Source organism: Cajanus cajan, chromosome 9 (genome assembly GCF_000230855.2).
Source record: "Cajanus cajan strain Asha chromosome 9, NIPB_CcT2T_4, whole genome shotgun sequence".
In the NCBI taxonomy this organism is placed as follows: domain Eukaryota; kingdom Viridiplantae; phylum Streptophyta; class Magnoliopsida; order Fabales; family Fabaceae; genus Cajanus; species Cajanus cajan.
Genome location: NC_138525.1, coordinates 27,194,037 through 27,205,201, shown reverse-complemented (window position 1 = coordinate 27,205,201; position 11,165 = coordinate 27,194,037). Strand labels below are relative to the sequence as shown.

The following is an 11,165-nucleotide window of genomic DNA, read 5'->3' as shown; positions in this document are numbered from 1 at the left end:
TTGGATCAATTTAATTTTTTTAAAATAATAATAATTTTTAATTTTATAACATAATTTTGAATCAATTTTTGATTAGTTAAAATACAAAACTTGTAATATTAAATTTAATTATAAAAATTATGAAATTTAATTGACATTCGAATATAAAAAAATTCTAATGATAAAAAGAATTGTGTGAGAAATATATATGATAAATAATTATAAAATAATATAAAATTATATTTTTAAAAATTTTAATGTCTTTTAGACTTATTTTTATATAATTTTTAATAATTTTTATATAAATGAATTTAATGAAACATATTTCAAGTTTTGAATCAATAAAAAAATTATTTAAAATCATATCTTAAAATTAAAGATAATTATCATTCAAAAAGATTAAATTAGTTCAAATTTAAAAGATAAAAAATTAATATAAAAAATAATAAAATAATAAAAAAAATAATTTTAATAAATAAACTAAAAGAGTAAAAGTATAATTTAGGAGATATATTATTTGTTTTTTAGTTAAATATTTGGTTGACACCTTTTTGGTGAATTTTTTACTGGAATAATATTTTTTTTAAAAAAAATTACAAGAATGATCACTGTGCAGGATTATTTACCAAGATAGAATCATTTACTGTTCAAGCTCAGAATTCGGTTCCAGGGAAACCGAATTCTGAGCATCAAAATGTAATTTTTTTTGTTTTTTCAACTCAGAATTCGGTTCCCGGGGAACCGAATTCTGAGTTGGTTTTAATTTTTTTTTTTTTCATGTATGGGGGCAAATGTGGGCTGATCTGGGAAGCGGAACGGCCCGTTCCAAAAGCAGAACGGGCCGTTCTGCTTAAAAAAACAGAGTGCAAATTCTGAATGTGAAACGGCCCGTTCTGCTTAAAGAATTTGCACTCTGTTTCTTTAAGCAGAACGGCCCGTTCTGCTTTTGGAACGGGCCGTTCCGCTTCCCAGATCAGCCCACATTTGCCCCCATACACGAAAAAAAAAAAAATTTTAAAACCAACTCAGAATTCGGTTCCCCGGGAACCGAATTCTGAGTTGAAAAAACAAAAAAAATTACATTTTGATGCTCAGAATTCGGTTCCCGGGGAACCAAATTCTGAGCTTGAACAGTAAATGGTTCTATCTTGGTAAATAATCCTGCACAGTGACCATTCTTGTAATTTTTTTTAAAAAAAATATTATTTCAGAAAAAAATTCCCTTTTTGGTCCAGCTTTGGAAAAGATAGGAAATAAAGAAACTTTGGCTGCCTCAGCATTGGATCATTCACACTCGTTTTGCACTTTTCCTCTCTCTCTAAATACTTCTTTTCTTTTTCTCCTTCTCACTCTCATCTCAACTATTTTCTCTCTGTTTCTAAGGCAAAACAAGAACAACACCAAGTCTCCAACAACACCATAAGGTAGTCACCTTGTCCCAGTTTCTCCCAAAAGTTAAGCTATTCAATTCACTTGAAATTTCTCACCTTTTTTCTTTTCTAAACCAAGATAACCGGGTAATCATCATCGACCCCAATGAACTCATAAATAATATATTGGATTCTCGTGGCGGTGATCATCGTTATACCTAAAATTTGAGGACATGGGGTATTAAAAACTTGGTTAAATTTTACTTTTTTATTATTTTTTTTTTCATTTTGTTGTTGCTTAAATTCATGGGGACTTTTTTTTTTTGTTTCGAGCTATGATTTTTATTTTTATTTAATTGAAAAGGATTTTTTATATATAATTTTTTTTTTCGTGTCACGTTTTCGTTGCTGTGTTGAGCTTATTTTGAGCGCTGAAATAGCGGAAACAAGGGTGTTTTTATTTATTTAAATTTTTATTATTTTATTTTTGTGATTGTTGAGCGGTGAAACTGTCCTTGATAAACGAAGCGACACCCTGTTTTTTGGGATGAAATCATGCGCATTTAGTTAATCATTTTTTTTATAATATTTTTTAGTTGTTGAGAACTTTCATCTGATAACTGAGTTTCTTAGTTGATTCTTCTGTGATCAATTCATAAATGTTTATTTGCATGTTTGCTTGATCGTTTTTTGTGTTGATCATCATCTAATCATGTATTTGTTGCTTCCTTTTTTCCTGTTTTGAATTGAACCTTTCAGCTTAATTATTTTTATTTTTTTTATAGATAATTGAGGTTCTGGGGTCCCTTGAGACCACTAGCACCCCAATTACGATGATAATAACGTGTGTAAATATGGCTATGGTTGGATTATATAATCAAATTTGTTCATTCATGTTGGTAGTATTTTTTAACAAGAACAAAAGGGAATGGAATGGTTTATCATGTTCTTGGTTCTACCCTTTTAGCAGAACCAAAACTTATCATGTTTTTAACCTTGTCCTGTTTTGTTGTTTTCCTAAGATACATCGAACATGTAACTAAATCCATATATTATGTTTTGTTCTGTTCTTACATGTCTGTCAAACAGTACTGTTTAGAGACTGAATGGTATCTTGGTTCTGAGAAGTTAAACAAGCAGCTTCCTGTCTGAGAAATATATCTCTATCTATTTATCTATCTATATAATTATGTGAATATTTCTAGACTCGAGCAATTTGCTGTTCTTTTGTATTACACAGTACAAAATCTTTGTAGTTTTTCCACGGAAATGTGAGAAACTGTATAGATACGCAAGCACACAGTCATGTTCCTAGCTACAAGGAAGCCATTGGAGTGAGTCTTCCAGTAGCCAAACTAGGTGTATCTTGGTAGATTTGTGCTTCAAGCTCTAGAACATGTTTGCATGGCTTGTATCAGGCTGTTTGGAAAATTCAATTAATCAATTTAGCTTCTTACTAGAAGTATTGACTGTTAGTGAATGCTTGTTGCTGATTTTCTTAAAATTTTGATCATTTGAGTTTAGTGTTTTGTTTATCATGTGGAATTAACTGCATGTATTCTCTTGTATTTTATATTTATTTTCAGCAGCAGATTTTTTGAAATTGACTGTTTTCTAAGTTTGTTATATTAATTATTTAATAGAAGTTCTTTGGCAGAGCTCAAACCTCAAACTCCTGACAGATGTGTTTTATTGAGCATACAAAATCTTATATAACTGACTTAGCTTGTTCAAGCAATATACTTTATAAATGAAACCCTATAGTTTGAAACTGGCAAGGGATTTGTGGATCGACTTATAAGTAAATAGAATATTGTGACAATTTGCCTTTCGTTTGAATTTGTTAGTCAAAGGATTTAATTGATCAATGCTATCTGTGATGGGTTGTTAAATGTTATTGCCTGTGTTGCACATTTTATTACAATTTACGAGGAAGAAAACTATCCCTTACCCATTAACTAAGCATGTTAACAAAGACATTTCTTTGGTTGTTATTGACACTGGTTTAATGCCTTTTGTTCATGTTTTTGTTTCAAACAACCTTTTTCTTCTTCTTTTAACGGGTAACTATTGTCTTTGGTAAAAAATCATTATTCCAATTTCTCTTTTCTCCTGTAAGTTGAGTTCCAGTCATTTTGACAATCTTGAATGATTGTATGTTATTTATGCATACCGATTATTGCTATTTCATCCTCGTGATTTTCTTTAATTTTACGGCCCCCTATAGTCTCTGATTATCTGATTACTACTATGTCATGTCATTCTGATGCAGATTTGAAGGTAATAAACAATTGATGGATGAGTATTCTGGTAAAAGAGGTGTGGATGGTGTTGTAGTCCCTAGAAAAGGTGTGAACCATGTATTTATTGAAACTCCTAATACTAGAGATCGAAATGGTCAAACTGGAAGCCGATTTGGTTGCAATAGAACCAATCTTCCCAAAGTTGCTCAAGTCAGATCTTCTGAAAAAGGTAAATCAGTGAGGTCTGCATTCCAGTCCTCTTCAAGTAGCAAGGAAGCAATTGGAAGTTCCTCCAGAATGACTAGTAATCCAGGAAAACAACTTATAAAGCCTCAAAAAACATTATCTTCTCAGTTGGAGACAGATTCATCTGAAACTAGTAGTGTACAGGATGAACCAGAATTTTCAGAGCTCATCCCTCCACCAGGAGAAATTCAGAGAGGGCCTCAAGCTGAAGGGGAAAGTACAGAGTCTAGGAATGCGATACTGATGAAAGTAGGAAGCTCCAGTGCAGTATCAAATACTAGATCACAAAGGAATTTAAATCAAAGACCCGGATTGCGTGGGCAAGAAATTAAAAGCACTGGTCCAGTGAGACCTGCGGTTTCCAGCAAGTATGGATTGAGGAACCTTAGATGCAACTCTATATCTGACGTCATCCCAGCTGGTTATTCATCTTCAGATTCAACCCATAATAGAAGGAAGGACACAATGAAAAGGGGAAACTGTGAAGGTGGAAGTAGCTCCACTGTTAGAGGGAAAAATATGACTGGGTCTTCACTGGAAAGACGGAATTCTGGCTCTAGAAATGGCATATCTATATCGGATTCAAGAAGATCTAGAAATATCCCTTCTCACCAGAACGGCAGCATGGCATCAGTAAGAACTCAAAGAACAATTAGTGGTCATACCAGGGGAAGGTTTTCTAGCCAAGGGAATGAAAACCCTGTGGCAATCAGTGAGTCCCCTGTTATTCTACCCGTTTCACCTCATTCTGGCGATCTTAATGCTACTGGCAGTTCATATCATACTTCTATGGAGACTCCTTTAAGTCACGCAAGCTCTTATAGTAGACCAGGCACTAGCAGTGAGCAGTTATGTAGTGTTATGCCTATGTCTCCTGCAGAATATGACATCAGTGATTCTCTAATAGATCGGGATAGCTTTCGACGCCACAATATGGATGGTATTGAAGAGGTAATTTTCGGTTTGAATGTAGGAGCACGTATTTAATATCATGGTCTTTGATGAAAGAGCTTAAAATGAAGTATTACATTTTATTGTATGTAGGTATTATTGGCACTTGAGAGGATTGAACAAGATGTAGAACTAAGCCATGAGGTAATTCTTGACTAAAAGTTAACTCAACTTAGCTGGCCAGTTATTTGACAACTTTCATCTTGTGTCTTTGCAGCAAATTCTTATGTTAGAGACTAACTTGTTCCTTAACGGATTAAACTTTTATGATCACCACAGAGACATGCGGTTGGATATTGATAACATGTCCTATGAGGTATTTTAGTGTCATGGGGTTTTACAAATAAGTTTCTTATTTTTTTTTCTTGCATCAAATATAATGGTTTGTGCTTTATGGACAGTATGATACAACAATTTTGGATAAAAAATATGGGTTTAATGGTGGTGGACTATTAATGTAAAATACTTTTAACTGTCATTCACTCACAAACTAACATGAATAGTAAGTTTGTTGAATTTTGTAACAATTATCTTAAAATTTGTAATAATGGCAATTTATGATTGGTTGACAGTGTAAAATATTTTACACAGATAATACATGACCATTAAACTCAAAAAATATTCCTAAGAGAACATGTTTCTAAAGTAATATTGGGAATTAGGACCTTGGTCTATTGATGGTTTCAGTTAGTAACTTAGTATGTTAAGGGAGAGAGGTTGGAAGTTTACGGTGTCATGTGAGGTGGCTTTGGCATTGAGTAGGGACTACTATTATTGAGGATGTATCATGTTTGGGGTTAAAGTTATTTTAACTTTTCTTTTTGTAGTCATGTTTTCTTAGCTCCAAAAGTTTGTTTGATAACAGGAACTTTTAGCTCTAGAAGAGAGGATGGGAACAGTGAGCACAGCTCTAACGGAGGAAGTACTTGCAGAATGTCTTAAAAGAAGTATATATCACTCTGCACCTTCAGATGATGCAGATGAGAGTTTTAATGAGGATAAGGATGATATCAAATGCTGCATTTGCCAGGTATTTTTATAATATTTGTTGAAACTGTAGCAAAGATGATGCTCACATGGCAAATTGGCGTCATTATACATCATCATGGTTTAAATGTATCTGCTTGTGTTAATAGGATTCAACTTGACAAATTTTAATTGATATCTGCATATCTGGTTCTAGAAAAACTGAATGGTCTGTTGTCGAAGGGACAGCCATGTTCACTCTCTAACTTAGAGAAACTAGTTTGTTCATAGCACTGTAAAGGCTCCATCGGTGTCTAGCTATACTAAAAATATTTTGAACTAACGCCAATTAATTTATTTTTCACATATAACAAGTCACCAACATTTCCACAAATAGAAGGAATCTAAGACTACAGCCACTAATGCTTTCAGACTCGTATAAACCTTAAAATCATCACAAATGTTATTGCTGCATCTAATTTCTACATCAAATCCATTATTTGGATTTTAAATAATTAACGCCGTATGCAATTTTCTCTATCTCTTACTTTCATCTTTTTCGTACTCCTCCTTTTCAAAAATATTCTTCAAAATTCAAGGGGTACAACAAAAGTTATCCCACTTTGGACATACCAAAAACATTTTCCTTTTCTAAAGCCTTACACCTTCCTTTTTAGGAGAGAGAATAGGCATTGGAAATAGTACTTCTCTTGTTTTCTCAAAAGGGGAACATGTAGAGGTTTAGAGTAGTATTTGTTTTACCAACATGTTTCACGTAATACTTTAAAATTGACAAACAAAGGCTAATATGTTCTCTTAAGACTTGACTTTCGTTGGTCAAATATTATTTCAATACTTCCGGAATTGATACTAGGTTGATCCCTCGTGTCCTAAAACAGGTATTACAATCATTGGGTTAAGCGGCTTGTCCCAAGCCAGGCTTTACAATAGAGTTGGTTTTAACTATATGAATATGACTTCTGATTAGTGGACAATGTAAAATGTTTTACACCGGGTCAATCGCCTTGTCCCAAGGCAGGCCTTAAAGTGACAATATATAAAAATTAAACTCATAATTTATTACAAGATCTGATTTGGATACATTTACATCGTATGCAGGAGGAATATGTTGTTGGAGATGAAGTTGGGGGGCTGCAATGTGAGCATAGATTTCATGTGGTTTGCATACAGGAGTGGCTGCGCCTGAAGAACTGGTGCCCCATTTGTAAAGTATCAGCAACACCGTCCAATTCATCTTCACATCATTGATTGCATTGTTCCTTTTCTTTTACTTTTCATTTTGTACAAAATACAGATGCACATGTTCCTCACCTCTTCTTATTGACCATATGTACATACCAATATTTTCATTCATAAACTACGAACCCGAGCCACTACCTTGGTGGACTTTGGAAGATGTATCTTTTTCTTTCTTTCCATTTCTTTTTTATTCAAAAGAAATTGAAAGAAATGAAAGGATCCAAGATGTATAAAAAAGCATTGATATCATCATGGAAGTTATTTGCTTACTGACTTGAATATTTTTCATTTTCACAAATCACAATGGTTGGTTTTATCAGATAAGATACGAGGAAATATGTTCAGAATTCGGGAAGTAAACAATGTGTTTATATGAATGTCTCTAAACCGAATTTAGAGGTTCTAAACCTAATTTAGAGGTTTTTGATTTTGTAAAATTGATTTAGACAAATTTGAGTTTGAATTGAAAGTAAATTATGTTAGTAACGTTGGAAAAATTATTCTTAATTTATAAAATAAACATCTTTTATTCGTTTTTTTAACGGTATTTGATAGTTCTTAATCAACATGCAGTTATCTATGCTTACATATAAAAGGAATTCTCTATTACTGTGTACATTTTATTTAGCACAATTTTAAACTTTCAAATAAAAACAAGAAATTATTAAATAGAGGTTATGTAAGTTTGCAAAATTTTTTAAGTACATAATTGTACACTATTCTATTGACTTAATAAAGTGTCTTTTCTCTCATCAGTAATTATTGTATTATCTTTTTTATTCTTGAATTATTATATATGTATAATAAAAATTAAATCAGTTTGTCTATCTTTTACAGGAAAAAAAATCTCCTTTCCTTCATTAGAATAATTTGTTGTGTGGTGGTCATATTAAGTTTGTCTGCTTAATGAAAGATTTATATTAAAATATCATTTAGTTTTGACGACATTAATTTGTGGAGTGGTGATCACAAATCACCTTTAATAGTGAGTATTACTATGAGATATAGGCAAGTATTTAAGTAATACTCATGAAAGAAGTTACACAAGTAAGTCACAACAATTAATTAGAATTCAATTGAGGACATATCAGGCCACTAATTACAATTCAAATTAGCACATATATTAAGTGTTTTATTCCAAAATCTAGTTAAAAGGGATGTAGCTCAAGTAAATCGTGTTTCTATATAAATACGGAAGGTTCTTTGTATTAAAAATCAATCTTATGCTCGCTTTATATTATTTTTCAGTCTTTTACAAATTTTTTTAATATTTTTATTATGTTTTTTTTTTTAATTTAAATTACTGGGAGAATGTCACAAATAAAATATTTATGATTAAAAATTTAAAATAAATATTTTTTAACGGTTCTACTATGTTTAGGTAGTTCCTATCTATTTGGTTATTTGATCAGGTCTATTCACTTGCACGTTAAATATTATTATTTTTACATGTCGAAGGTTTTTCCATTTCAGTGGCAACTGGTTTTAATAGCAATAACAGTAGCCGACAAAAAAAAATTAGTGGACCAAAGAAATCGTCTTTAATAACGAAAATGAAAAAAAAAAATAGTGTGATAAAATTAAAACTATTGTATCATCACTAACTTTTTCAGGAGGGTAAAAAAATAGTTTATTGAATGTACTTAAAACTTAAAAAAGAAATATAAGTAGAGAAAACTAAGTAAGAACTATGAATGATTCTCATGAAACTCATCCTCTTTATCATATATGATCCACTTGTGTAATACTGTATTTTTTAAGTGTTTTAATTAATTATATGTTATATATGATTAATTGTTGCTTTGTTGTATAATTGATGTTTGTTTAGATTTCTCGAGGTCAAAGGGTCCTTAAGAGTTAAATTGTCTCTAAAATAGTCTCGATTAGAATTAAGTTAGCTCAGTCTAAGGAAGAGTATATACAAATTTTCTTTAGGCGTGAACTTTATAAGTTCATATCCTAAAGAAAGTTCGAGAGAAGTTAAAGAGATAGACTCTATACCTAAAGAGACTTTGTTCTTCTTCTGATTCCATGAAAGCACTCTAAATTCTTTACTAAGTTGAGAAGTGGTGTTGGATTAAAGATTCAAATGTTGGAGATTCCGAATTCTTAGTCGAGGTTGTCTTACGATGAACCCCTAAAGAGCTTCGTTCTTCATTGTTCCTTCTTCCTTTTCTTGTTTTCGAGCAATTTAAGGTAAATGGAGCTTGTTCTTTTTTATTGTTTGTTGTTCCATGTTGAATTTGTTGTTGTTTTGCCCATTGGTGGCTTGATTTGTTGTTTTTTAGATGATTTTTGAAGTTGTGAAGTCGGCGGGGTTTCCAGGGAAGGTAAATCCAAAACTCAAAGTTATTGATCTCTCGTTGTTAAGAGCATGAATGTTGCATTTGAATTGGTTTCCATGTTTTATATGTTGTTTAGAATCGTTTTGATGGTTTAGATTTGATCTTAGATCTTGTATGTGAGCTTGGGTCTTCATCACAAATTTGCTAAGCAGTTTTGAAATGGCTGAGCAGAATTGGAGATGAGAATGAGGGATGTCTTTGGAAGAAATCCATTGAGCGAATTTGAAAGGGCTGAGCAGATCAGTGATTTCCAAATTAGACTTTGTTGTCTCCATAAAAGTTGTAGCCTAGGTGTTAGCTTTCAAGTGGCTTTGAAATCACCTAAAAAGCGTGTATATAACTCAAATTATGACATTTTTAGTGAGAAAAGGTCAAGTTATCAACTTTAAACTAAATTGTTGCGATTTTTGTGATTTTCAATATAGTAAATGATGGAGTTAGAACTAGAAGTCTTTATAAGAGTTGTGAAGTCTTTATAAGAGTTGTAGTAGATAGCCTTTTTAAATTTTATATGAGATAAAGATGAGTTTGATTGGACTAGTGAAACTCCAATTGTGTTGTGTTATGTAGAAGTTATCATTGTATGCTAGTTGATGATTACATGTTGTAAATGATGTAAGTTAATTCTCTTATAGCATATGGTAATGTATGATGTTGTATAAAGAAGCACACATTGCTTAAGTTGCCTATTGTTGTAAGTTGTTTATTGAGGTAAGTTGCTTATGTTGTATGATATCCTAATTTATTAAATGTTGAAATATGATGAATTGTTGATATAAATGATGATATTTAAAATTGTTTATAGATGAAAATTGATGAAGTTGATTAAGTTGTAATATGTATGTTACTTTAAGTTTGTACAGTTTAATGATGATTTGTTGAGTGATGGTGAATATGTTGTGAAGTTGTAAGTTGAAAGTTGATAAAGATGTATAAGTTGCATGTTGCTAAAGTTGTTAAGTTGATAAGCTATAGGCATTTGGGTTAGATACATGTCTTGACTATGATACATAAAAACTAGAGGGGAATAAAATTGTTTTCAAAAATTGAATATCTCATTATACGAATATACATTGCGATGCTTCGAGAGTCCTATTGAATTCCTTCAATAGGTAAGTTGGCCTTTGAATGGATAAGTTGTTTTCATTTGTCTCCTCTAGGTTTTATGTGGTATCCATGTGTGGGCGAGGTCAAGGAACACATGCATAAAGCGACCAATCGAGTAAATTACCGAGCTAGGGACTTAGTCTCTAGCCTAGTATTAGAGGGATATAGTACTTGGAGGGTAGTTGGTGGGGTGATGTATTGAAGGAAGCAAAAGGAATGAGTTAGTGTTGAAAAACCATAGGAGTAGTGAGGCCACTTTTGGACCTTAGCTCCTAAGTTTTTATTAGCATAGCATTTATTTTTATTCCTATTTTGCCCTTGTCTTTGATTTCCTATTTTACCCTTGTATCTTGGGGTATTTTAGTCTTAAGAATTTATTTTACTTGTATTTCCCATTTTACTCTTGTATTTTGGGGTATCTTAGTCATAGGATTTATTTTCTTTTGTATTCCCCATTTTACCCTTGTATTATGGGGTGTTTTAGATCATAGGATTTTATTTTTGGGCTAAGGTATTTGACTAGGGTGGGATAAAAGCTAGACGCATTTTTGGTGGTGTTTGGACCTATTTTTGGACTTGGAAAGGCTTAGGCCCAAGTGGAGAGCACTAGGTTGAATGGTCTTATCATGCACCTAGATGTAGCCTAACCAAACCCAAAGATTCCATCCTTGGCCACCAAGTTGCATCTAGGGTTAATT

General features: G+C 32.1%; 1 protein-coding gene across 2 annotated transcripts; it reads left to right on the top strand.

Annotated features, from left to right (window-relative positions):
- The first annotated feature begins 1,243 nt into the window (after positions 1-1,243).
- On the top strand, positions 1,244-7,284 carry LOC109818643 (uncharacterized). Of its 2 annotated transcripts, none has more exons than XM_020384184.3 (6): positions 1,244-1,403; positions 3,622-4,789; positions 4,883-4,933; positions 5,007-5,105; positions 5,655-5,819; positions 6,875-7,284. In XM_020384184.3, the coding sequence occupies exons 2-6, from the start codon at positions 3,644-3,646 to the stop codon at positions 7,022-7,024; spliced, it is 1,611 nt and encodes a 536-aa protein (XP_020239773.1). In that variant the 5' UTR covers positions 1,244-1,403; positions 3,622-3,643; the 3' UTR covers positions 7,025-7,284. The 2 variants fall into 2 exon arrangements, with proteins under 2 accessions (XP_020239773.1, XP_020239763.1); XM_020384174.3 differs by lacking the exon at positions 1,244-1,403 and adding an exon at positions 1,717-2,683.
- The last annotated feature ends 3,881 nt before the right edge of the window (positions 7,285-11,165 follow it).

Excerpts from the sequence above, each read along its gene's own strand:
- LOC109818643 (XM_020384174.3), top strand. The coding sequence starts at position 2,655 with ATGTTCCTAGCTACAAGGAAGCCATTGGA. Across the intron at positions 2,684-3,621 it reads GCTACAAGGAAGCCATTGGA|ATTTGAAGGTAATAAACAAT; the intron begins GTGAGTCTTCCA and ends ATTCTGATGCAG. Across the intron at positions 4,790-4,882 it reads ATATGGATGGTATTGAAGAG|GTATTATTGGCACTTGAGAG; the intron begins GTAATTTTCGGT and ends TATTGTATGTAG.